The 26,712-nt window shown below is 43.8% G+C and overlaps 1 protein-coding gene across 1 annotated transcript in view; it reads left to right on the forward strand.

Annotated features, from left to right (window-relative positions):
- LOC126263124 (venom dipeptidyl peptidase 4-like) overlaps positions 1 to 26,712 on the forward strand; it is a 324,149-nt gene that overhangs the window by 106,743 nt on the left and 190,694 nt on the right. Inside the window, exon 4 of the mRNA XM_049960140.1 lies at positions 3,707 to 3,787. Within this exon, the coding sequence (XP_049816097.1) occupies positions 3,707 to 3,787 (81 nt within the window). The remainder of the gene's footprint in view (positions 1 to 3,706; positions 3,788 to 26,712) is intronic.

Below are 26,712 nucleotides of genomic sequence, written 5' to 3' on the forward strand. Positions count from 1 at the left end.
CCTACTCTCAAGTGCCAGTTAGCTCACTAGAAAAAGGGACAGGTATCATACTTGTCGAAGAAAATACAAAAAGTAATCATCGATAAAATGGCAAATTTTGGAATCTGATAAAGGAGACCAAATATATCATCATATCTCGTTACGCTATATGTATTTCACAGAGAGCAAATTAGTCAAGTAATCATTACATAAAAATAACAAACTGGATGTGAAATAAAGGAAAGCTGAATTGATTTTATAGAAATTGACGGAAAGGCTGGAGTATATATCACACTGCAAATACTACAAAAAGTAGAGGCTGATGGTTTGGATGTGCAAAAATGTTATGGAGAATCTTACAATAACAAATCTAACACGGCCGGCATATATAAGGATGTCCAGGCTAGAATTATGAAAGTTCCTTGTCTGGCACTCTCTTTAAATCTTGTGGGCGTGCATTCTACGTAGTCTTGTCCAGAAGAATTTAGTCTGTTTGGGGTTGTCCGGAAACTGTATTGCATTTTTGTTGGGTCCACGATGAGGTGGAAAATAATGCAAAACTCCTACCTATTACAGCTCTATTAAATAACCTACCAGAAGTTGTCAAAGCTCTGGAAGAAAACGAAAAATCCTCCCTTTGTTGCAGAATCTAAGTACGAAGCTGGTCATCTTCTACATGCTGTGATGGATTTTAAATTTATCCCGAAGTTAACAATTTGACCTGGTACTCTTAGAGAGATCAATAGAGTGAACGTCGAAATACAGAAAGAGGACACTATCATTTCCCGCCCTGTGGTACTAATAAAATGAAATGTCGTGTGGCTAGGGCCTCCCTTAAGGTAGACCGTTCGCCTGGTGCAGGTCTTTCGAGTTGACGCCACTTCGGCGACTTGCTCGTCGATGGGGATAAAATGATGATGATTAGCACAACACAACACCCAGTTCCTGAGCGGAGAAAATCTCCGACCTAGCCGGGCATCGAACCCGGGCCCTTAGGATTGACATTCCGTCACGCTGACCACTCAGCTACCGGGGGCGGACGTCGTACTAGCGCAAGGCCTTGTTAAGATCTTGCAAGAAATGAGAGAGAAACCAATAGAACTGTGGATCGAAGAAGCTGTATCTATTCCAAAAGAGTTGGAAATCGAGCCTGTCCTCAGAGCAAACGAACTGCCAGAAAGAGAAGGCAACACGAAATTTGCGAGGTAGAATCAAGAACACTAGACGCGACTAAGCTGTTTTCCAAAGATACAAAAATAGTAATTGACAATTTTAACACAAATTGAAACAAGGGTAGAGTGTGCAAAAGTCTAAATGAAAATTTCGGCTTCCCTGATAGTCACGCACTTTTAAGTATGTCGACTGAGGATCTACAGAAAAATAGAACCGATCTAGCACGAAAATATACGAAAGACTTCAGTGCAGTTGGTTTTTGCCTGGAATTCGCTGTATTCAAAAAGTTAGTAACCTAAATTAATGGAGAATCAAGTTCGTTCGACCTGTTATAACATCTGTACAAGCACGACTTACAAGAAGTTTTTCCTAATATACGAAAAGCTTTAAGGATATACTGCACATTACCGACATCTGCAAGCGGTGAGGGAAGTTTCAGCAAACTAAAACTAATTACACGCTATCTGCGTTCAACAATGAGTCAGGAACGTCTATCTGGCCACACGATCCTAGCCACTGAAAATAAAATTGCCTATGAGATGAACTTTGATGGGGTAAGATTCCTTTCGCAGAAAGGAAAGCACGGCGTGTAAAGCTGTAAAAGATTAGAGAGAAAAATATGCTGGGACTGGATGACTTAAGAAATGTTTGTCTTGCTTGTCTCTTGTCTTTAATGGTTTTGTGTTTTCCGTATTTCATTTTGTGTCACACACAAGAGAACGTTATTAGCTAATAGGCAATAAAGAGTGCAAAACCCAGTATTAATATTTTTTTCTCTCCTCTAAAAAGGGGTTAGGATGTCAAACCGGCCGAATGGGAGCAGAAGAGCCACCACAGGACATTTCAGCTTCCACTCTCCTGAATATGGTTGTGATGGTTTTTAGTACAAAATAATATACAGTTGAATTCCATAGAGCGAAAGACAGTGTTACACTATAGAAGAATGCTGTGTGAAGAATCCTGGCACACTTAGGACCAATAACATATCTTAAATTTCCTCAGACATGTGTGTCTTATATATCAAATTCTCCAGAAAGATGTGTACTACAGAATGAATGTATTATTGAAAACTAGATTTTTTAAAATTTTTGATGTCCTATCTCAAACGCTGGAGAGGTGGTGGATGGGCGAGAGGAAGGGATCCACTATAAAGTTTTTGTCCCGGTTCGGAAATATCGTAGATCGGGACTGTATTCAGGGGCCTGACGATGGTGTACTGTAACACCGAAACCGCTTGCATATGGATGAAACCAGTAAATACAACTAATGTTATCCTTACTACGAACAATAGTTAATATTATTGTTGATCTTCATAGCTTCTATTATAATTTCTTATTTTTGTTGTCGTTGTTCATCATTTATTATTAGTGGTCGTAGTTAAAACTGTACCCATGCTAAAATATCAAGGACACACACATAAATTAAGAATACTTTGTAGTACTTTTTGACATGTAGGAGACCGCCTGAAGCTCCCAACCTTCCCAGGTCAAATAAGTGACTAATGGGTACGAGAGGACAATACGTTGACTGACTATTCCAAAAATGTACGTCCTGAGGAGTCTGTTGTCAAGTTCGTCTGCTACGAGAACTGCCTTCAGTTGTTTACAGTCGGGTTTACGAGTTGCCATGCCGGCACCAATTGTTCCCTTCTGTAACGAGCAATCGCGAGTACTCGCAAGACTGGCTGTTGCAGAAACAGAGCTTCTTTACACTCCCCTGAACGCAACGCTAGAATCGTATCTAAAGGATTAGGGCTCGCCAACTTCTTTCGATTCAGCATTCCCAGACTGCTTCGCTGCCTTAAAGGAACAATCTACAAAAACAGGTCCCACACACTGAAGGACCTAACGGTTAATATGATAGCGGAGATTAGCCGTGTCAATGTCAACGTGTACGTACTTCAGTTTATTCATTGTACTTTATTTCTTTGCAAATGTTTTTTATTCCAGTCTTTGATCACAATATCAATTCTTTTGACGATGACCGGTTTCAATCAGTAATGACAATCCTCAGATCTTTGTTACACCATGTCTTAAGGTGATAAGGCCGTAATGGCATCGTCAAAACATATAAATATGCTCATCACAGCATCGTCACATAGATCTAAAAAAAAAAAAATAAGGTGTAGATTAGGCCACATCGTCCACACAGTCATTTTTGCAACTGGCTTGCGTCTTAAAATCTTCGCGTAAGCATGTCAAACATTGTACTACCTGATGACTTCTGCACACTCATAATCGCACCACCAAGTGGGTTACGCCTGCAATATCGACTAACCGATTTACACTTCAACACCTGATCTGCTGCGGAGGGGGAAATAAGCATTAATGGCTCGCTCTTGTCACGTGAACTTCGAGCTAGTAACAAACGTAAAAACATTCTACCACTATTATTATTAGTCTGCAAATGAAGTAAATACTGATGTAATGCTCTCCAATGCACAGCCGTCCGTCGCCATTAAATACCTGCACTTACATCCCTAACACCCTGTACGTGTATACAGAGACAGAGAGAGTGAGTTAGAGTTTTAAGACTGGGTGCGCTTGTGTTGCAGATTCTGCAGCAGTACCAGCCAGAGCTGATGTCGCTGTCTGCTGACGAGCGGTACGTGCTGCTGGGCTACAACGTGCGAAAGGTAAGACAAGACATCTCGTTTCTTATGATGCCAACACTCGTAATGTGGACGCCGCGACAGACGCCAGTCAACTAAGCAAACCGCACTATAAGGTGGCCGCTGTAGCGGAATCATTTGCAAATACCCATTTGTAAGTTAGCAACATCAAGAAGAGGCAGAAACTGGCCCAAAGTTGTCACAGATTTGCCTCAGACTTAGCAAAACCTGCCAGCCTTCTCCAGCATGAGAACAGCAATGCACCAAGTTCTGTTCTTTCAGAAATTTCGAAAATGCTTTTGTTTAATTCGTTGGATTTTTGAAGGTCCACAAATTTCTGGAACAGCATATGCGATGTCGGTGAATGATGCAGTGCCCCATTAGTTCATTTTTATTAAAGCGTGCCAACACAGCGAACTATCAAGGTCATGTTAGGTTTGAATGTTCTTGTACCGTGTCTCTATGATAGTGGGGAAATTGGGTAGAGAAGAGGTCGCAACAAGTTCCCATTTTCAATAAACTTCCAGGAATGTCTCAGTTTAGTCAGTGAGTGCGTGCAAGATAGTATAAGAAACGTACAGTATGACTGGTCTTGCTTTTCCATCCGATATTTGCGGAGAGTAAGATAATCCGTCCTTGGACTGTCTTAGTGAGTAGTCGTGAAGGATTCTTTCTACCTGTTTCGCCCAGAAGCTCTCGAAGTTCGTCTCTCGCAGAAGCAGTATCAGCGTCTTCGGGGGTTTTACAGTGCAGTTCTACTTCCTGTGACTGAGAGTGATGAAGAGGGAACAACGTTCAAAATTGATGTAGTTGTTTACTGAACACCATAAACTGATAATATGAACACAGTTAATAAAAATAACTGAGAAGTAGCAATGTCCTGAGACCGTTATTTTATGACACAACTGACTTGGTAGGTATCCTAAGGGAGACTGAAGAATACGGCGCTTAGCTTGTACCTCGTTTTATACCCGAGAAATTTCGAAGTCGTACGTACATTTCAGTTTGCTAAAACATTACTCAATTACTCAATTATTCATGAAGACCATCGATTTATGGCGTTGTAATGTTGTCCTAAGAAAACACCTCATGTAGGCTTCGTGTAATATTTGTACTGGAAAAAGCTACTTTTATTGGCAAACACGAGTGACGTTCAATACGTAATATCTTTCTCAGAACATAATTATTCTTAAGGGTCAGAATTTGATTACAATATACATCAACATGACTTGCCCATGTCCTATTCTTCTACGTAGCCTCCATCACGTTCTATGGCCGTACGCTTACGTTGTGGAAGAGCATGTATTCTTGCTAGTAAAAGCTCTTGTCTTGGAGGCGCAATGATGTCCAACCCAGTTTGGCGATGTGTTCCCGGGTTCTCAGACTTGCGTGTGGGCGTGCATTATCGTGTTGGAGCAAGATTTCTGCTGGGTTCTTGACCGATCGAAGATGTCGGAAACGGTTATTCAGCTTATTCAGAGCCTTCACGTATGCCTCTGAATTGATCGTTGATCCTCTTGGCATCACATCCACCAGAATGACGCCATCACAATCCCAGAGGACTATCACGATGACGTTTTCGACAGAGGAGGTTGCCTTAAATCTCTTCTTTTGTGGTGAATGAGGATGAGACCACTCCATGAACCGCCTTTTTGTTTCCAGCGCGAACCTCGTCCCCCGTAACGATCCGTGACAGAAAGGCCTTTCCGTCGATCTCGAAACGCTCCAACATTTTTAGATGAAATAGCCTTTCTTTGAATCTTGTGGTCCGCTTTCAGCATTCATGCAACCCGTCATGAGCACCTCTTAGAATATCCGAGTGTCTTGATCATTGCAGACGCACTTCCAATGCTGACCGACAACTGTAGAGCCAATTGTCGTGCTGCGCTGGTCGGCACGAATAATGGCGTCCGCACGATTCAGCATGTCTGGGGCGGTGGCTCTGACGGGACGTCCCGTGCGTGGATGATCATGGAGCTCTGTTTCTGCATTTCCTGAGGATGTAACTTTCTTTACCCATCGCCCAACTATACTATCAACTGCAGCATTGCCATGCACTGCACACAAACGTTTATGGATGTTCAGCACGTTTTCTTTTTCTGCATACAAGAATTCATTAACAGCACGCTGCTTGTAACGTGAGTCGTATGCAGACGTCATTTTGACGCTGTAATACGACCCTGCCATCTACCAGAATGATTCGAAACTTCACCGGCACACAGGACAAACATCAGATGTGAAACACCAACGAGGATGTTTGTCTATGTACATTAATGGCTTTTTTTTATGTGGGGCGATACCGGTAATTACTAAGACAGATTATTTGCTTCCCGCCAGCCTTCCTGTAAGTCACCTCAATTGCGGATGAATTACATTTTATTAAGATTCTTACTATAAATTTCAGCCTAGCGTCTGTAACAATATGTCTTTTCCTACATTTTTGATATTCCTACCTGGTGTTTCCATAGCTTGATCATAGGTCTCTGCATTTTAAACGTTAAAATTTGCGGTCGGCAACGCCTATATAAGATAACAACTGTCTGGCGCGGTTGTTAGTTCGGTTACTGCTGCCACAGTGACCGGTTATCAAGATTTAAATACCTTTGAACGAGAGATGGGACACAGTGTCTCCGGGGTAACGATGAAGTGGGGATGTTTCCCGTATGCACATTTCACGAGTGTACTGTGAAAATAAGGTTGGCTCTGAGCACTATGGGACTCAACTGCTGAGGTCATTAGTCCCCTAGAACTTAGAACTAGTTAAACCTGACTAACCTAAGGACATCACAAACATCCATGCCCGAGGCAGGATTCGAACCTGCGACCGTAGCGGTCTTGCGGTTCCAGACTGCAGCGCCTTTAACCGCACGGCCACTTCGGCCGGCTGAAAATAAGGAATCCGGTAAAACATCAAATCTCTGACATCGCTGCGGCCGGAAGAAGATCCTGCAAGAACGGGAACAACAAAGACTGAAGAGAATCGTTCAGCGTGACAGAAGTGCAACCCTTCTGCAAAGTGCCGCAGATTTCAGTGCTGGGCCATCAGCAAGTTTCAGCGTGCGAACCATCGATATGGGCTCTCGGAGCCGAAGGCCCACTCGTGTACCCTTGATGATAGCTGCACGACACAAAGCTTGGCGCCTAGCCTGGGCCCTTCAACACCGACATTGGACTCTTGATGACTGGAAACATGTTGCCTGGTCGGACGAGTCTCGGTGCAAGTTGCATGGAGCGGGTGGACATACGCGGGTAGGGAGACAACCTCATGAATCTATGAACCTTACATGTCAGCAGGGGACTGTTCAAGCTGGTAGACGCTCTGTAATGGTGTAGGGCGTGTGGAGTTGGAGTGATATGGGACCGCTGATACGTCTAGATAAGACTCCGACAGGTGGCACGTACGTAAGCATCCTGTCTCATCATCTGTATCCATTCACTTCCGTTGTGCATTCCAAAGGACCTGTGCTACACCCCACATGTCCAGAATTGCTACGAAGTGGCTGCACGAACACGTTTCTGAGTTCAAACACTTTCGCTGGCCACCAAACGCCTCAGACATGAAGATCGATGAGTATATCTGAGATGCCTTGCAACGTGTTGTTCACAGGAGATCTCTCCCCCCTCCCCCCATAAACTGTTGATTACTGGAAACATATAGCCTGGTCGGACGAGTCTCGGTTGAAGTTGTATGGAGCGGATGGACATGCTCTCGCGGAGTCATGGATAGCCCTGCAGGATTCATGGTGTCAGTTCCCTCCAGCACTATTTCAGGCGTTAGACGAGTCCGTGCCACGTCGTGTTGCGGCTTTTCTGAGTGCTCGCGAGGTCCCTACACGATATTAGGCGGATGTACCAGTTCCTTTGACTCTTCAATATATGAAATACTGATAATTAAATCTTTGTTGTACCTTGAAGCCGTTAGTCTCACAACCTTGAAGTGAGGTTGGTGACTTTTTTAGCGGTTTAGCGTTGATTCGTCTTCAGTTCCAGGTACTGCCATGAGTTTTACCTTCGTGGGAAGAATGGAACGGGTTCACTAAGCTTCGTGATGACAACTGAATAGCTATCTGAGAGAGAAGTAGCGGCTCAGAGGCCTGGAAATCGGCTGGGTGGACTTCTGATTGACGCCGTATGGCAGAGGATGGCACGGCAGTTGGTAGGTTTTGCGTGGTCCTCTGCACCTTATCGCGGAGTTGGTTTTACTTTCTATAGTCTTCAGTCTCCTGAAGATCCAGATCAGCCATGGATTCTTCTCTTGCGCCAAGCTCTTCATCGCTGAGTAGCACTTGCATCAAATATCCTCAGTTATTTGTCGAATGTATTATTCGAATCTCTGTCTTCTCCTGAAATTTTTATCCTTTACAGTTTCCTTTAATACGAAATTACCCCCCCCCCCCCCAATAAATGAAAAACGCTCTCTGGATTACAACTTCTTATACTAATGATTGCCGGTTTCAATCTTCCCTGTGTAAGGTGGTGTGGTCTCCTGGCCTTCCTTTCTTACACATTCCGTCCTCACAATCGTGCTCTGCACATCAAGACGCTTCATTCGAACCCAAAGTCGATAAAGTAGAGTCAACTTTTTATGAATTCATGTGTGATATGCAAATCTAATAAGTAAATCGCAAGTGGGCACCGAGGTTGAAAAATGTCGAGGCTGGCGTACACAACATGAAGGCCACAGGAGTTTTCGTTCTAAAGAGGAAACCAGCCCACTGGGAAGACTGTGCCTTCAGAGGGCTGGGTCAACAACATACCGAAGTGACCGCCCAGAGAGAAGACAGCTTTTGCCGGAGCGAAGCGATAACAACCCCTGTGTTCGACTTAAAAGCAAATTCCGCTGCATTGTGTGGGAGCGCCCAGAAGACGCATTTTTTTCACGGACCGACCCTGTAGTTATGGAGTTCTCACAGGAGGGCAGTATACGGCTAATGGAGATGCTACAGATTTCCGCACTGTTCGACACTGTTCGACACTGTTCGACACTGTTCGACACTGTTCGACACTGTTCGACACTGTTCGACACTGTTCGACACTGTTCGACACTGTTCGACACTGTTCGAAACGTCAGTCTCCCGATTAAAAGAGCAACGCTGATTGGCGGAATATTTCTGACGCAAAGAGTCGGAGGAGTGAGGGAAGGCAGCAAATGATATACCCTTGCAACTTTTCCAGAAAATGGGGCTGTTCCATTGACGCTCTTGGAGCTGGAACACACAACGAGAGCAAGTGCGCTCGTACATGTACGCAAAGAGCGACGGACAAAGTCTCAAAATGGCTCTGAGCACTATGGGACTCAACTGCTGAGGTCATTAGTCCCCTAGAACTTAGAACTAGTTAAACCTAACTAACCTAAGGACATCACAAACATCCATGCCCGAAGCAGGATTCGAACCTGCAACCGTAGCGGTCTTGCGGTTCCAGACTGCAGCGCCTTTAACCGCACGGCCACTTCGGCCGGCTGACAAAGTCTCCCCTCAGTATTTGACTGGGAGAGCACCTCTGTTAGCGAATCGGAGTGACACTCTATATTGAGTCGCCCGTGATTAAGCGTTGTTCACTGTGTTGGCCGCCGCACTTATTGTGCTCTGTGAACGTGGACAGAGTACTAGTTAAACGCCTGCGAGCGAATACTGAGTGGCATCGTGGTGGACTGGTTATCTGACTGGTGTACCACGCCAATAGTTACACTAGGGCCAGATACGAGTCCTTGATTTCCTCAAGGCATAGGGAGAGTTTGATTGGCGAAGGTCAATCCAGATAGGAAGAGATAGTTGTGTTATTTGTCAGCAGCGAACGACACAGGCAGCAGTCGTCGCAGCTCAAGGTATTGTGCGCTACAGTGTATGCGAGCCCTATCTGTTCTTCATAACAGTACACTCCACTAAATTTCTCACGCAACAGCCTTGACCGTACCTAGAAAAGTTATTCCGGTTGTGTAGGCGCGGCTCTCAGCCATTCTGCCGAGTAAATAACATTCTTAAAGAAAAGGGAGAAAATAACCTTTCCATACTTTGTAAAATAATATCATTCCTATCAATAAGAGGCAATCTATTGTTCCAAAAAGAACCTGGAAATTTATTATCATTTTATAAGAAAAAGTTTCACTTGATTTCTCAAAATTTTTTGTAATAAATAATATTTTTCGTTCGTTTAATGTTTTTCTTACACTAACTAGCAATATTCCCGTGCCCAAGTATCCCACTAGTTACATAAGAATATATAGAATATTTTTGTGTCTTTTCCTTACGGCGGACGACTCCAGACGATATTTGTTGCTGAATGTTATTCAAGCAGTTCTAGTTAGGAGCGCCTGTCTGACTTCTGTAATAGTGTGAAGTGGAAATTGTTTCTTTCAGGAGCCAAAGGGTACTTATTGGATCAATCCATTGCGCAACTTGAGAGAATAAAACCCACACACTCACACCTGTAGCCCATATTCAGGTGCCGCAAAGTGCAGTTTGTCAGCTTGCCACGCCGTCATTATTATTGTTGTCCCGCCTACAGAAAATAGTCCACTCGCCTTGGAGTGATTTCTTCTTCTGCAGACCAGTCCACACGCCTTACCTGTTAGAAAATGAGCAATGTTCGTCGGCTATAGAAAACCGTTGCGGGAATCAGCCGCACTACAAAATGGTTCAAATGGCTCTGAGCACTATGGGACTTAACATCTCAGGTCATCAGTCCCCTAGAACTTAGAACTACTTAAACCTAACTAACCTAAGGACATTACACACATCCATGCGCGAGGCAGGATTCGAACCTGCGACCGTAGCGGTCACGCGGTTCCAGACTGAAGCGCCTAGAACCGCACGGCCGCCGCACTACACACCCCTGAAAATTGCACCAAATGTTTTCTTAGTTATCATATGAAATGTGCTGTTAAACGAATAGGTACTGTAAGGGAAAACTTAGATATATTGTTATTCCTTTAATACAAAACACCGCCAAGCCTGTGCTGATCTTAAATTACAGTTTCTAATTTCCCGGGCACTCATAGTCTCTCCTAATAGACAACTTACGGTACTTAACCGACCATGTCACCAAAAAGATTAAAAAAACGAGTTGTCTGTGACAATGCTCGCTCAAATATTACACAAAGTGACCACTACGACTACTTGGTTCGCAGTCACTACTTGTACACGAGGCCAAGCGGATTTTGGTTACTTCAGAAGTTACAGTTTACACACAAGAATGGGAATTACGCGTGTTCGTCTTTATCCTACGTTCGCGTTCACTTTGGGGCACTCCGAGGTCAAGTTTATCTCATTATTCCGCAAAATTGTTACATACGTTCAGAGCTCCTAGTGTACGCGTCCCAACAGGTTGACGGCTGAGCTCCTAACTGTACTTTAGACTCCGCGAAGCAGTTCCGTAGTCCACAAAATGAGCGGTAACGTATTGTCCTCTGTTCGACTGCTACACATCATAGGCAGTCCAGAATTAGTATTAAACTGCTCAATCCCGCGTCTTTTACCTTTGACTAATCATAAGCTAATAGATGTTGTGGACAATTTATCAAGTTAACAAATTTAGAACATCCTCAGTTACAAAAGTATCTCCCTTTTTGAACAACTGCTTATCGTAAAATGTTTGTTTGGCAGTACCATAAATTGACTGGTTGCACGTCATAAGTTTCCCCCGATGCTACGATTCGCTCCCCCTCTACAACCACAGTTCTCACGCAAACATATACTCACATGACAGACATATTCCTCTATTAAGTACTTCATATTCACGCCACGATTTACACCAATAATTAAACCTATTAAATCATAAATAATTAATAACAGTCGTAATATTCACAAAAGGTACAGTTTTGTTTCCAGAATACCGTGTTTTAACCAAGTGTGATTTCACATTCCGTGAGATGCTGACAACTTTAGACCACAACCATTACTACTTTCAGCTAGCTTGAGAAACGGAGCGCTCATGTTACACGAGAACAATGACACATTGTATCTACCTGCTCGCTACCGTCTGACTTACATAGGCATCATACCAGACGCTACGCCTCAAACAGTGGTATGAATGAGAAAAACTTTGAGTTTAGTCATTCATACCATTGTTGACAAACAGCACTTTGCCTGAAGATGGTCTGCAGGGCAGATTCAAACCGGTAGTCGTTAATAAAACAAATCATGGTCCAGTTGGTGTTTTCTTCATTAATCACAACTATTGATATTACGAATACTATGGCGTGACAATTATGTTATTCCCTGATACCTTAGCACATGTCCTGTCTTTCTGCTCCTTCTTCGTGGCATTGTTTCCACATATTCGAATCTACGGCGAATCTACAAAGGACCCTTGCTTACGTCATCAGTCCACTAGCTTTCCAGATTCCCCCTGCAACGTCACATTTTTAACACTTCGATTCTGGTCTTTCGCGGTTTGTCCGCTGTTCATAATTAACTCTCGCACAATGATGAGCTCGAAAAGTTCATTCTGAGAAATTTCTGCTGGCCGGAGGGGCCGAGCGGTTCTAGGTGCTTCAGTCTGGAACCGTGCGACCGCTACGTTCGCAGGTTAGAATCCTGCCTCGGGCATGGATGTGTGTGATGTCCGTAGGTTAGTTAGGTTTAACTAGTTCTAAGTTCTAGGAGACTGACGACCTCAGCTGTTGGGTCCCATAGTGCTCAGAGCCATTTGAGAAATTTCTTCCTCGGATTAAAGCTCTTTTTTCACGTTAGTAGACTGATTTTAGTGAGGAATTCCTTCTTTGCTTGTGGTAGTCCGTTTCTCACATTCTCCTCATTTCATTCGTCACACGTCGTTTTGTTCTAAGCTGGCAGAATTCTTTTACTCTCAAACAAGGTTATCTGCTCATAGTTTCCGTTCCATTCAACAGGTCATTTCGTTCATCCGCATTTTTACTGGGGTGTGAATGTCAGGAGAATTTTAACCACACTTCTGAACCGTCGTCGCCTCTTTCATATGCTTATCGAACAGTAGAGGGAACGGTTGTGTTCTTGCCAACGTTCTTTATGATTAGAGTACTTCTCTTGGCCTCGTGCTGTTCGTCCTACATATTCTACACTTCTTTTTTATTTTACACAGCACCGCAAAAACCTGTATGCCATCTCTCTCTCTACAACTATAAAGGTTGTGAAAAAACTTCAAAATAAGACCAACTATGCTCCCGGGCCGGATGACAGACTTGCAGTGTTCTCGTCCAAGCAAGAGGTGGACAAGGCAACAGAACATCGTACCTTCTGCAATTCTTAACAATGTGCAGCTTCGCGCGCTAAGCGTATACCGAATGTCACACACTTTAACTTGGCAACGCGTCACACTGTTTCCATGCCCATTTATCCACAGGGCAGCGTGCGTGAATACGCGTCTCGTTTTATAAACCAGTGGTCGCTTTTGTTTTCGATGTTTCTCTTAAGGGAAAACTTACGTCCCCAATTATGCCCCCACACGTCATCATCTTTCATTCTCGTAGTTTTTAAACGTGAATTCTGTAAGGGAAAAATTGGAGAACTTGTTTACCAGTCATAAAAACAGTACATGAATCAAAAACATTGATATCACAAGTTTGCTAATTACAGACGTTGATGCCAGGAGTAAAGATAAGTATTCGGTGGTGACACGTTTGTCACTAGCATAAATGAAATACTTCCAGCGAGGACTTAGCCTTTTCTATTGTCAGGTAGGTATCAGACACCAACTGTCAAAGGCACAGTATTCCTTTCCTTACGTGAGCTGATTTCACGGGCATTTTGCAAACATGTCCGCTAAGATATTTCCTGCATTCACTCTCTAAATTGGTAACTAGGAACCATTTGGACTGCATCTAGTAACAAAATTCGGTTTCTCCAACGCCCCGGACTTACGTTGGCTTTGTCTCTTAGTATTCAAAGTATTCCCAAGAGGCGTTTTTATTTTTAAAAAATACTTCGAGGTGAAACGGGTTGGTAGCCTATTATCCTTGGGAGAAGAAACAGATAAGGGCTTGATTAGAATCCTTGCACTACAATGTGACATGGAGTCGCTGTGAGGCAATAGGTGGTGGTGGTGGTGGTGGTGGTGGTGGTGGTGGTGGTGATGGTATCGGTGTCGGCGGCGGCAGCACAAATAGTTCAGATTCTCCATAATAATGAACAGTAGTGTAAGTGGATGGTCTAATTCACGAGGAAGGGAGCAGACAACAGACAAGACATACATACAAAACCGCAGACCAATCAACCTGGTTTTGCGTAACAAAAGATGATCACTAAACAGAGGGTGAACTACATAAAAATGTATAATTTTCATCAGAAAAAAATAAGCTGACTTCAGAATCAAATACAACGGAAATTCGCTATAGCCGACATATTCGTCTCGTGAGAATCTGCAACTGTTTTAATTTTTAAGATAATATTCGGTTTCTTGTCTCGGTTGGGCGTTTTTAATTAGATAACCTGGTTCGATCACTCAGGGTCATCTTCAGATCAATGTAGTTGCGTCAGTAATCCATGCTCTCTGTTCAGAATCACAATTCAGAGTACTGGTTGATCAAAGCGTGTAACCTAATTAAAAAAAAATGTGCAGCGAGATTGAACAATAAATGATAATTATCGTAAACAATGGAAACTGTAGAACAGGTAGTGAACGTGGATTTCTGTGACTTGCTCATTTTGAGAGTTCTTAAGCCGGTTTCAGCCATTTATATGATAATAGCTGTAGAGAAAAGATATGTTTACGTTATCCATTAGTATATCGAAGATGATGCGTCGTACAGCCTATGATTTAGTCCTGCAGGTGTCCGATACATACAAGAAAAATTGTCATTTCTCGTTGCATCTCCTCTGAAGCGAAACTGCGAGTCTCACATCGTGCATTGAGATGTGTTAGTGTCGTTTCGTAGATATATTCGCAGTCTTAAAAATCAAATAAGAATATGGGTGCATCTTCATGTTTTCGTGGCGTAAAGACTGTTTCATAAAATTTCGGGCGTGCAGCCGCATAAATTCAGCTCCTTCTTCTAATACTTCGGCTGAATGCCGTCCAGTCATCTTCAGATTGAGCCGAGGTGACTTTCGCTCCGCCACTTGCTCCGTCCTTTTAAACTCGAGGACCGAACCCCTGCGTATGCAGCCAATGATACAGAAGGCGCCAGAGACGTCGACAGGCAGCCAAGAGGTGTAACTTATGCAAGGAAATTAAACCTATGGCTGCGCAGTCGATCCACACGGTGATATCGATGTGTCACGGAGAGCTGCACCGTCGCGTCGTCTTTGTGATTTAATTACAGAAATTGCCAGATTCAGTGACTTGTCCAAGCTGAAGACGCTTTCTCTGTTAAATTCGTCGGCAACCGAAATTGCTTCCTTCACTACTGAGTCCCAGAAAGATGAAGTCGAGGCTACAATTTCGACATTATCGTACACCATAGGGTGCCCAGTGCCGGCAGATTTATTAGGTTGTAAGAGACGGGTGTACCTGCGGTGCTCTGTGCATTCTCCTGGACTGTGAAACATCCCCTTAGTAAAATTTATAAATGACAGTGCCGGAAAACCTCTACGTCATTTGATTTTCAAACAGCTGAGCAAAACTGAACGTACTCAGACATTTCTCTCTTTACTTATTCTGATCATCACTAAACTGACACACAATATTTTTAGCGCAACGCAATATGAGTTTCAATAATCCCTACAAAAGAATCGCCCTGACTAACAATAACCTATACCTTTCATGAATCACTTTCCTCACAAAAATCTTCGTTACTCAAACTACTGCAATACAGCGAGCGCCAATGCTGCCAGCTAAATAAAAGATTCTAACTACTGAAGGCACTAGCTACTGATAGGCATAGTTAGCAAATGAAAGATTTTGATAGAGAACAAACAATGTATTTACCTTAATAATGCTCAAAATTCATCATACATGATATCCAGTATTACAAATTTACTCTTTCTGATGGACACACGTCCAGATCGTCTGCTCTCAAAACTCTGCCATCTCTCCCCCCACATCCACCACTGCTGTCAGCTCACCTCCAACTGCGCAACTCTATGCGCTGTTCACATCCAACTGCTCAGCACTACAACAGCAAATATTCCAACAATGCAAACTAGCCACAGACTGCACACAACACAGTCAGTGATTTTCATATAGAGCGCTACGTGGCGTTACCAACGTAAAAACCTAAACAGCCTACTTACAACTGTACGTGTCGTCTGTCCGATGTATAAACGACAATACTCACGGGTGATCTTATAAACCCCAGGCTTCCAAAGCACCAAATCATCTTTAACGGAACCCAAGAGTGCTGCAGTCTTTGGTGGAGGGCTAGAAATCACTTTCACTTTGTGTTTACTGAAGATCCGTCCTATTTTTGACGAAAGGCTTCCCACATATGGCAGGAAAGTCATGGATTTAAAACTTTCCGTGTCTGCTTCCTCTTTTCTTGTGCCCACTGTTGTTTTCATTTGTAATGCCTTGTGCTGTGGAGAGTACCTGATGGCTTCAAAAGCTCTTCTCAGGTGTAGAAGCTCGTTTTCCAGACTGCTCTCGCCAGCAATGACGTGCGCTCTGTGTACTTCTGAGTACACACATCGTCTGCGAAGGAGCTATTTGCACATAAATACAAATCCGTATGGGTCGGTTTTCGATACACTGCATGTCCCAAAATGCCATCTTTGCGCCGTACCAACACATCCGAAAATGGAAGGCATATATCTTTTTCGATTTCCATCGTGAACTGAATTTGTCTGTAGACTTAATTCAGATGATTTAAAAATTGTTTTAGCTTGTCTTCACCATGGGGCCACACTACACACGTGTCATCAGCACACTTCCAAAACACTGTGGGTTTCAAGCTAGCAGGTTTCAGCGCTTTCTCCTCGAAGTCCACCATAAACAGTTGGCCACCAAGCGCGACAAAGGACTACCTATGGCGACGCCGTCAGTCCGTTCATAAAATTCGTTATTCAGTAAAAAATATATCGAGGTCAAAACATATTCAAATAAAGCTGAAATCTTTTTATCGAAAGTCTTTCCAATAAGAGACAATGATCCCGAAAGAGGAACCTCTGTGAACAACGACATCACATCGAAACTAACATATCAGAATTGTTCAGTTTGAGTGATTTCAGTTCGCCAATGAAGTCCACGGAGTTACATGTGTGATGAGCGCATTTTCCCACCAGAGGCCTTAATAACGATGCTAAGTTCAAAAATGGTTCAAATGGCTCTGAGCACTATGGGACTTAACATCTGTGGTCATCAGTCCCCTAGAACTTAGAACTACTTAAACCTAACTAACCTAAGGACATCACACACATCCATGCCCGAGGCAGTATTCGAACCTGCGACCGTAGCGGTCGCGCGGTTCCGGACTGAGCGCCTAGAACCGCTAGACCACTGAGGCCAGCACGATGCTAAGTGTTTGGAACAATCACAAGTTGGAGAGCCAATGTTAATCTCTATCGGACGTAGAGGAACACCATTCTAGACGATCTTTGGAAGTCCATAAAGCCTTGGGAGAACGGCACCACTTGCTTTCAATATTCGAGCAACTTCTGGTGGAAGGGGGGGGGGGGGGAAGGGGGGGGGGAGGCGTTCAGAAGCGAAGCATTCTTCCTTACCAGCTGGTTGGTGGGGTCTTTACCGATCTTCCGGTATGTGCTGTCACTCAGTAAACTGTTCATTTTTTCATGATGGTCATCACGAGACATTAAAACAGTGGCATTGCCTTTATCAGCTGGAAGAACTACCGCCTCGCAATCCTGGCGAAGCTTACGTAGTGCAGCCCTCTCCGCGTTTGTCACCTCGGCTCACTCTGAAGATGGCTGGACGGTATTCAGCCGAAATATTAGAAGAAGCTGAATTTATGCTGCTGAACTCCCGAAATTTTATGGAACAAGAATATGGGTATACAATATTGTCTAAATTATCCAACTTCCTGTATTCGTTTTGTTAAGGAATGCCTTTCTTAATCACCTAATTTGATGCGAGGAAGTTCGGAAAATAAAGGAAACCTAGCTCAGGCGGATCTGAGAGAGGTCTGATACCGGCTCTTCCAGAACGCTAGTCCAGTACGCGGTCCGCAATCTCATTTAGTACAGTCAGGAATGTGGGAGACGATACTTCTGGAAATAACGACTACGGTGAGAGATGTTGCGCAGCCTGAGAGCTGACTCCATGGAAAACCACTTAACATTCACTGCCAGCTGCAGACCGTCTTTAGATCGTGAGGTTGGTGCGAAAGCGAGACGTTATTATGCACTTTATTTCTCTATTTCAGCAGCCAGTTATATGCACTTGAGAAAAAATACCTGCAGCTCTAGGACATTGCGCCATGCTGCTGATGAAACTTCACCTCTTGATAGTTTTCAGGCTATTAGTGCGACACATAATTAAGTGTACATGACATCAGATTTTCTTTCGGTGTTAGGACGATATAAACGCGCAGTTCATATGCAGCACGAGCAGAAATAGGACGAAGTACTTAGAAACATCGTACCAGGAGAATAATAGTAATGAAAGGGAATAAATGCAAGGTCTTACTAGTGGCACTTTCTAGTCATAAACGTTTGGTATCAAGTTAAATCGTAAACGGTGAAAGTACCGCTTCGCCTGGCACGTTTAACATACGGTGTTTCTTTTTTATTATTTCTTGGAGATGCTGTAGGAGACCTCAACAAAGTGTACAGTGTGTACATTGTGGCCGCAGTGACACTTACATTGGGGAAGTCGGAAGGAAACCTACTGGTTAAGGATGCGGGGATGCGGGGATGCGGGAGTGGTGAACTACCCACGCTCAGCGGAGTAATTAAACAGTTCTACTTGGGTACCACAAATTTGCTTCAAGCAGGCACTGGTAATCGGAACACCTTTGTTAGAGTAATAAAGTAACTGCAATTGCAACGCGCCCAAAATCAAAATACTACAAAGGCGCCAATAAGGAACGGTATGAAGGAATTGTTTAAATGCGCCCAAAAGCAGCTCAGACCACTTATCAGTAATTACTTTAGAAACACAATTAATTTAGAATACACCGTAAGATAAAAAACGACTCACCACGAGGGAATTGCCAGAATGCGACGGATGTGGCTTACATGTACCAACAAACAAATGATTAAATTTCCGGAAGTATAATATAATTTATTGAGAGAGAGAGAGAGAGAGAGAGAGAGAGAGAGAGAGAGAGTTTCACAAATTCAGCAAGTCAATAACGCGCTGGTCTACTTCTGGCCCTTATGCCAGCATTTATTGGGCTTCGCATTGCTTAACAGAGTTGTCATGAGCGATATTGTGGCCATTTCAGTCTGATTGGCATGCTAGACCGGCAAAATCCCGAGCTCGCTAGAGGGCCGTGTCCATAATGATCAACTGGCGAGAAATCCGGCAAACTTGATGGCCAAGGTATGGTCTGGAAAGCACGAAGAAAATTTCTTCGGTTTTCTTATTCTTAGTGTATTTCCAATGGCGCCAATAATTAACAATATCAAAGAATTATTTAAATACAGCCAAAAGCAGGTCTTACCACAAACTGTTTTAAAACTACGAGTAATGCAAAATAGTTTACATTAGATTTAAGGGTTTGCCGAGGAAGAACGCCAAGGGCCCGGGTTCGACCTGAAAACTACGTTCAGACTCCCGTCTTTAACAATTCTACATGGGTACAATACTTCAGGTTTTAGAACTCTACAACAAAAAACGACGTTAACAGAGATACAGTAACATCTTAAAACAAACTATGTAATCTACACTGAAGCGCGAAAGAAACTGGTGTAGACATGCGTATTCAAATACAGAGTTGTGTAAACAGGCAGAATACGGCGTTGCCACTGGCGACGCCTATGTAAGGCAACAACTGTCTGGCGCAGTTGTCAGATCAGTTACTGCTGCTACAATGGCAGGTTATCAAGATTGAAGTGAGTCTGAACGTGGTGTGGTAATCGGCGCACGAGCGATGGGACACAGCAACTCAGAGGTTATCAGCGTGGCAGCGATGAAGTGCGGATTTTATCGTACGATCACTTCACGAGTGTACTCTGAATATCAGGAATCCGGTAAAACATCAAATCTCCGAAGTCTCTGCGGCAAGAAAAAGGTATTACAAGAACGACGACTGAAGAGAATCGTTCAACGTGAGAGAAGAGCAGCCCTTCCGGCAATTGCTGCAGGTTTGAATTCTGGGCAATCAACAAGTGTCAGCGTCCGAACCATTCAACAAAACATAATCGATATGGGCTTTCGGAGCCGAAGGCCCGCTGGTCTACCCTTGAAGACAGCACGACACAAAGCTTTACTCATCGCCTGGGTCCCTACTCACCGACATTGGACTGTTGACGACAGGAAACACGTTGCCTGTTAGGACGAGTCTCGTTTCAGAGTGCATCGAGCGGACGGACAAGTGCTGGTATGAACATTATGAATCCATTGACCCTGCATGTCAGCAGGGGCTGTTCAAGCTGGTGGAGGCTCTGTAATGGTGTGGGACGTTTGCAGTCGGAGTGATATGGGACGCCCGATACGTCTAGATACGACTCTGATTGTACATTCCAACGGACTTGGGAAATTCCAGCAGGACAATGCTTCTCCCCACACGTCTTGAATTGCTACAGAGTGGTTCCAGGAACACTCTACTGACCTTAAACACTTGCGCTGGCCTCAAAAGTCCCCAGGTAAGAACATTATTGAACTTATCTGGGATGCGACGCAACGTGCTGTTCACAAGAGATCTCCACACTGTTGCACTCTTACGGATTTATAGAAAGCCATGTTGGGTTCAAGGTGTCAGTTCCCTCCAGAACTACTTGAGACATTAGTCGATTCCATGCCACGTCATGTTGCGACACTTCTGCGTGCTCGCGGGGGCCCTATATGCTATTAGGCAAGTGTACCAGTTTCTGTGGCTCTTCAGCATAGGATGACTTACCAGATCTGCCCCTTTTCCTTTTACTTTTAAGAAAAAACGAGAATTTACCAAATAGAGAATCAGCCGAGAGGAAGCACAAAAACAGACCGACGTAACCCTCCACCTAGGCAGGGCATTTTTACTGCTATTAACAATACCCCAGAGACACACAAGTTACCACTGGCACCTGCTTTAGAAATTTCTAACAAAAGTAACACTTGAACTCGTAATCGCTGACACAGTACTCGTTAAAGCCTTTACTATGGTAGGTGAGCGGGATTCACCTTATGAGAGAGGATTTTCGCATAGATATCGACCGTGTGTACCTGAATGTTAGCAAATCAGACTTACATCCACTCTGAAATAACACTGATCCGTCAAGTAAGTTGCAATCACACGTCAGGATGGATCAAAAGCAAACCAGAAGATGCTACCAACGTGACAATAATACGGTCGCCAGCCTAATTAGGCATTAACTGAGTTTCTTCCCTGTACAAGTTGGTATATATCCATGCAAAACAAAAAGCTGTAACACTGCATAATATAGTATAATTTTAGAACCAGAAAATCTATTGAACTGATAGTTTCACATTGTGTACTGATATGGTAAATCATGAATACATAACACTACACTATAATGTTTACTACAAAACTTTATACTGTCTATTAATCTGATTAAAATCGGGCATAGGTTACCCTAGAAATTGTACGTTCATGCCACACACAGAATGTCAATTTTGATAAAGATAAAACACTGCTGAATTTTTACTTTTATATTGACTTTAACTTTTGCTGGTCAAACCAATTTAGAACACTTCAGAATTCAAATGAATGGGGGGGGGGGCTGAAACTGTTATGATCGCTGTATTTAAAAAAAAAGATTAATGATTACTGAATTTTTTATTCATTCAATATTTCCAGTATATAAGTTACTACTCTTTTCATCTTATTTACTGCTCATTTAAATGCCTTTAAATCTGTCTCGAAATAATAAACTTCATTACTATATCAATGCTAAAGTTATCTTTCGACTTCGTTAGACCTTCGCTATTCATTTACTGGTTCATTAACAAAACATTTCTTTCAAAAATGGCTCTGAGCACTATGGGACTTAACATCTATGGTCATCAGTCCCCTAGAACTTAGAACTACTTAAACCTAACTAACCTAAGGACAGCACACAACACCCAGCCATCACGAGGCAGAGAAAATCCCTGACCCCGCCGGGAATCGAACCCGGGAACCCGGGCGTGGGAAGCGAGAACGCTACCGCACGACCACGAGATGCGGGCAAACATTTCTTTAAACGCCATTCTGATATAGATAGATCTGCAAATAATTATTATTAACACAATTTTTAATTTTCATTTCGGGACACTCGGATTGCACAACGTTTGGAAAGGACCCTTTCTAGGTTAGTTGTGAGGATAATTAAATGATGGAAAAGTTCTGGTAAAATTTAGGTTATTATTGCACCAAACAAACACGGCTCACTCTCTGATCCATACGAATACAGTACTAAAAGTTTCAACCTGCTAGTATCGATGCGGCGGTTGGTGGGCGGCAAGATGGCGAGGGACAGAGCACACATACAATCACAGCTATGGCTCTTGACGTATCGGCACTTTAATTCTTCTTAGCGTCGCAATACTTTTCCATTTAGTGCCTATGGAATTTTGCTATGCTGTGTGGGCCTTGGAACGGCATACCCGAGGCTCAGTGAAGCTATGTCTTCCAGGAGAGCCTCCTCGCTCCAGAAGGTGTTGCTCAAACCAGAGCCAAACTCCAACTACTGCTGAGCCCGTTGTGCCGTGCAGTGCCCGCGCGCATTTTCCCGCGCTCGCCTGCCATCCACCTTTTACCGCTCCCTGACAGACCGGGTATTCACCCGAGGTTTTGCATTCTAAATATCCTAACACATTGCCTACGTATGGGCCAGACGCACAGTTACAGTTTTAAACATCTTACAACAGTTTCAACATTTGTTACATTTCAATTCTATTACATTATCACTTGACATTTGACATAAACATTAATATTCACATTGAAACTTATTTACATTTTTCTTAACATAATGGCATGAAACAGAAGGAAATGAAAACAGAACATCAATTACACAAGTTTATCGTAAAATCAGACGAAAAGAATTACTTATATGTACAATATTATAGAGTTGTTGTTGTTACAAACTGTGAACATTGAATCACACAAAGGTTCATTTACTTTGTCCTCACTAAGATGTAAAACGGGAGACGATGTCTCACCATGAGCTTCCGTTGTATGATAACCGCCACGGTGGAGCCGCGCCCAATAATTCTCAGAGAATTGCGTCCGCAGTGCAATTAGAAACAGCCTTCCCTATGGGAGTGCTCCAAACCACCAAGTAAATGCCACTGAGGAACCGATGTGTTTACATGTGGCTACCCATAACATTGCCATCTCCAAACAGGAAAACTTGCCACCCTCACGAGATATCACTCGCCGTTGTCTTGAGCAATCCTGTGCCACCATACTGCCCCCAGCATACCACCTAACCTCTTCTCTCTTGCGCTCGAGTGACGTTCCGAGAACGCCGATCCGGTAACAGTGCGCGCGCGCTGTTTACCAAAGAGCTCCTAGACAACTTATCGCCACCAGCTCAGCCAGTATATACTGTCGAAAGTCCCATCAAGGGGGAGTTGAGCGAGGTAAAGGAAAATATCCACATCTGAAAGATGACGTCGATTCAAATTTCGCGCCAGTCGCATCCGAGTGGCGGCACTAGCACTAGCATAAGGAGAAAGAAAATCAGGTTTGCCTTAAATACGGTTGTAACGGTGGTGAGCGTTAGTTACCATTCACACAGGACGTAGTGAGTTGATGTTAGTCAAGAATGCCTGTAGTACGACGAACGCGTCATTAACAGCTCACTAAGTTTGAACGAGGTCTGTAGTACGGCAACGAGAAGTTGAATGTTCCTTATGCTATACTGCAAAAAGACTTGGCGGTAATGTAGCGATTGTACATGATTGCCGGCAGCGGTGGTCATGGCACGAACGGCCGCAAGAGACCGGGCTGCGGACGACGTCGTGTCGCTATCTGGCGGAAAGACCATCGTGTTCGGCGTCTGGAGCAGCAATTTGAGAAACAGCTGGCACCACACTGACCAACGAACTGTGACAAATCGGTTATTTCAAGGACAGCTTCGAGCCAGACGCACTCCAGCGTGCATTCCACTGACCCCAAACCACCGCCATTTGCGGCTTCAGTGGTGTCAAGCGACACCTCATTGGAGGGCAGGGTGGAGGTGTGTTGCGTCTTCTGACGAAAGATGTTTCTGCCTCTGTGCCAGTGATGTTCGTGTGTTGTTTGTAAGGTGGTCAGTTGGGGGTATGCCATCCACCTGCTAGACACATAGGATCTACACCTGGAGTTAGTGTGGGGGAGCGACGTCGTATGACAGCAGGAGGGAGCACTCTCGTGTTATCCCTGAGACGCTGACTGCAAATTTGTACGTCAGTCTGGTATGTCCACCTGTTGTGGCGCCACTCACGAACAGGATAACGCCCGCCCAACGTACCTTACCGTGTGTCGACATGTTGCCTCAGCCTGCTCGATGTCTGCCTCCAGTCGAGATTTTATGGCACATCATCGCAGAACTCCAGCGTCATGCAGAAAAAGCATTAACCGTCCCTGTGTTGACCAGCCAAGCGCAACAGCATGGAACTCCGTCCCATAAGCTGACATCCGGCACCTGCGCAAGACAATGAATGTAAGTTTTCATGCGTGCTTGAAACATTCTTGCGGTTACACCGGTTATTGATGTAGGAACATTCCACATTGGCAGAGCCTTATTTCGTGCAGTTAATCATTTAAATATGGTATCTTGATAAATTGATTCCCGAAGTTTCATTATTTCTTGGTGTTGGGATTTTTTCCGCAAGTATATATATATATATATATATATATATATATATATATATATATATATATCGACGTTAAGTATCCGTATGAGTGCTAGGTTCGGTTGGGACAGCACGACAGAGGGACGCTATAGCGCAGTTGTGGGTAACACACAAGGTTTCTGGAAACCCGAGTACTCCAAAACAACTATAGATGTGCACGGGTAAGATTAGAGGGAGAGTCGAAGTCTGGAAGCAGCCGAACTACTTGAGCCGAGGGGAACAGGGTGCTGTCTGCCAGCAGGCCCGGTACGACAGGATTTCAGGGCAGCGGCCTCTCCAGGCAGTGCAGCGACCGGCTAAACAAGAAACACATGCAGTGCTTGCGTCGGTTTTCTGCGACTAAAAGAAAAAAAAAAGGTCCCCGGTAGCTTGTCGCAGATTCACGGTGGGCAAGCCGTGTAACCAACGAGTAGTCTTCCATACCTTCTCTCCCTCTCTTCTAACACCGACTAACGGTACTGTAGTGCCAATAAAGTGCAAAATAATTGAGATCCGTTGTGTTACGCCCCCAGGAGCGAATTTAGGATCTATGGACTACCTATACTAAATCTCTGATACGGAAATTTCATAACGACTAACAAGCAAAAATACCATTTTAGTGCAATTTACTAATTATAAGCCGTTAAACCAGCATTTAAAATCTATGATTCGATTGTAATATTTTATATTATCCAATTTGTTCTTAGTTGAGATTATGCTATTAAAAAAGCGATATAATTTAAATCGTTAATGATTAACACCGCTCTGAAAAACTGCATCTTAAAAAACTACAAAATTGGGATCCATGTGCATGCTGAAGTCAGTATTTTAATTTTAAAAGCAACAAATTGCAACAGCACGGTCCACTCACGTTAATGTAACTACCGCCTGTGTTCAACGAGGAAAAAGATCTCACAGGTGGCAGCACTAGCAGTGGAGGGTTTATAAAGCACGTCGCGGGAAAGAGGGGGATGCGGGTAACAGTGAAGTCGTTGACGTAATGCGGAAACGGACCCATTTGCCTGATGTCCAAAAGCACATGATCATTGGCTTTCGGGCTAAGGGTGGAAGCATTTCCAAAACGGCTAGGTTTCTTCCAGCATGCCATTGACACTCTACGTCTCGTAGCGGTCGGCGCCACAAAGGTTGGTTATTCGGGTTTAATGACAGGCGACCGCATTAGTGTGACTGGACATTCTACAAACAAACATTCTCATAAGCCAAATACATGATCACAGAATGAAATCGTTGAAGAGTCCCCTCCATGCTTGAGGTGGACAGTTGTAGAGTACGTATAGGGTTGATTGCTTTTCTGCTCTGCAGTCACATTTTGCACATGGTATCTCTCCCCATTTGTGGAGCGCGTCGGCATTTCTGCCATGGCCAGTGCTATTCTGTTTAATGTCGTCCACACTTCGCGTGATTGCTTGAAAGCAGGAGTCTTGTCATAAAAGAGATTACGGTAGGTATTGCTCGTGTCGGTGTTGCATCCAGAAATTGTCAATCGTCAAATTTTAGCAACAACTTGTAACACCTCCGTTTATTTATCCCTACCTGATCTGATCGAATAGCAGCCCAATAATTATTATTAATGTGACCGTGTACCTAATGGGGCTGGTAATCGGAATTAACTGCTACGGAAGTTGTTACTTTCCAGTTCGTCCTTCTCAATGCTGTAATAATGAAATGTCTGGTAACAAGAAAAACACCAACACAGTTTCACTAATTACGAATCTATATTCGTCTCAAAAACACAAAAAGGAGACAGCCACTGCCTTCGTCATACATATCTAATTACGGCTAACCTCAGCACAGGCTTCTTCATTTTCCATTATCATCACACGCTAATCCATCACTGCATCCAACACTGCAATCCAAGGTGATGCCGGCGCGGTAGACGCGAAACCAAAATATCGGTACTAGAAATGTCACTGACCACTTCCGTAATGATACTTCTTCACTTTCCCGGTATTATTTCTAGTACAAAGGGGTCTAACCACGGCGATGGCGACTCCCTTCTCCGTTAAAGCCTTGCATTACAACAACTGGCCTCCACACACCTCTACCCGCAACATGGCACTGGCTCAACTCCACACTCGCTCTCGAAACACGACACAATCGATTGATCGTGCTATCGACCTGTGCCGAGTGCAAATTTATAGTAAGGGCGTACG

Source organism: Schistocerca nitens, chromosome 6 (genome assembly GCF_023898315.1).
Source record: "Schistocerca nitens isolate TAMUIC-IGC-003100 chromosome 6, iqSchNite1.1, whole genome shotgun sequence".
In the NCBI taxonomy this organism is placed as follows: domain Eukaryota; kingdom Metazoa; phylum Arthropoda; class Insecta; order Orthoptera; family Acrididae; genus Schistocerca; species Schistocerca nitens.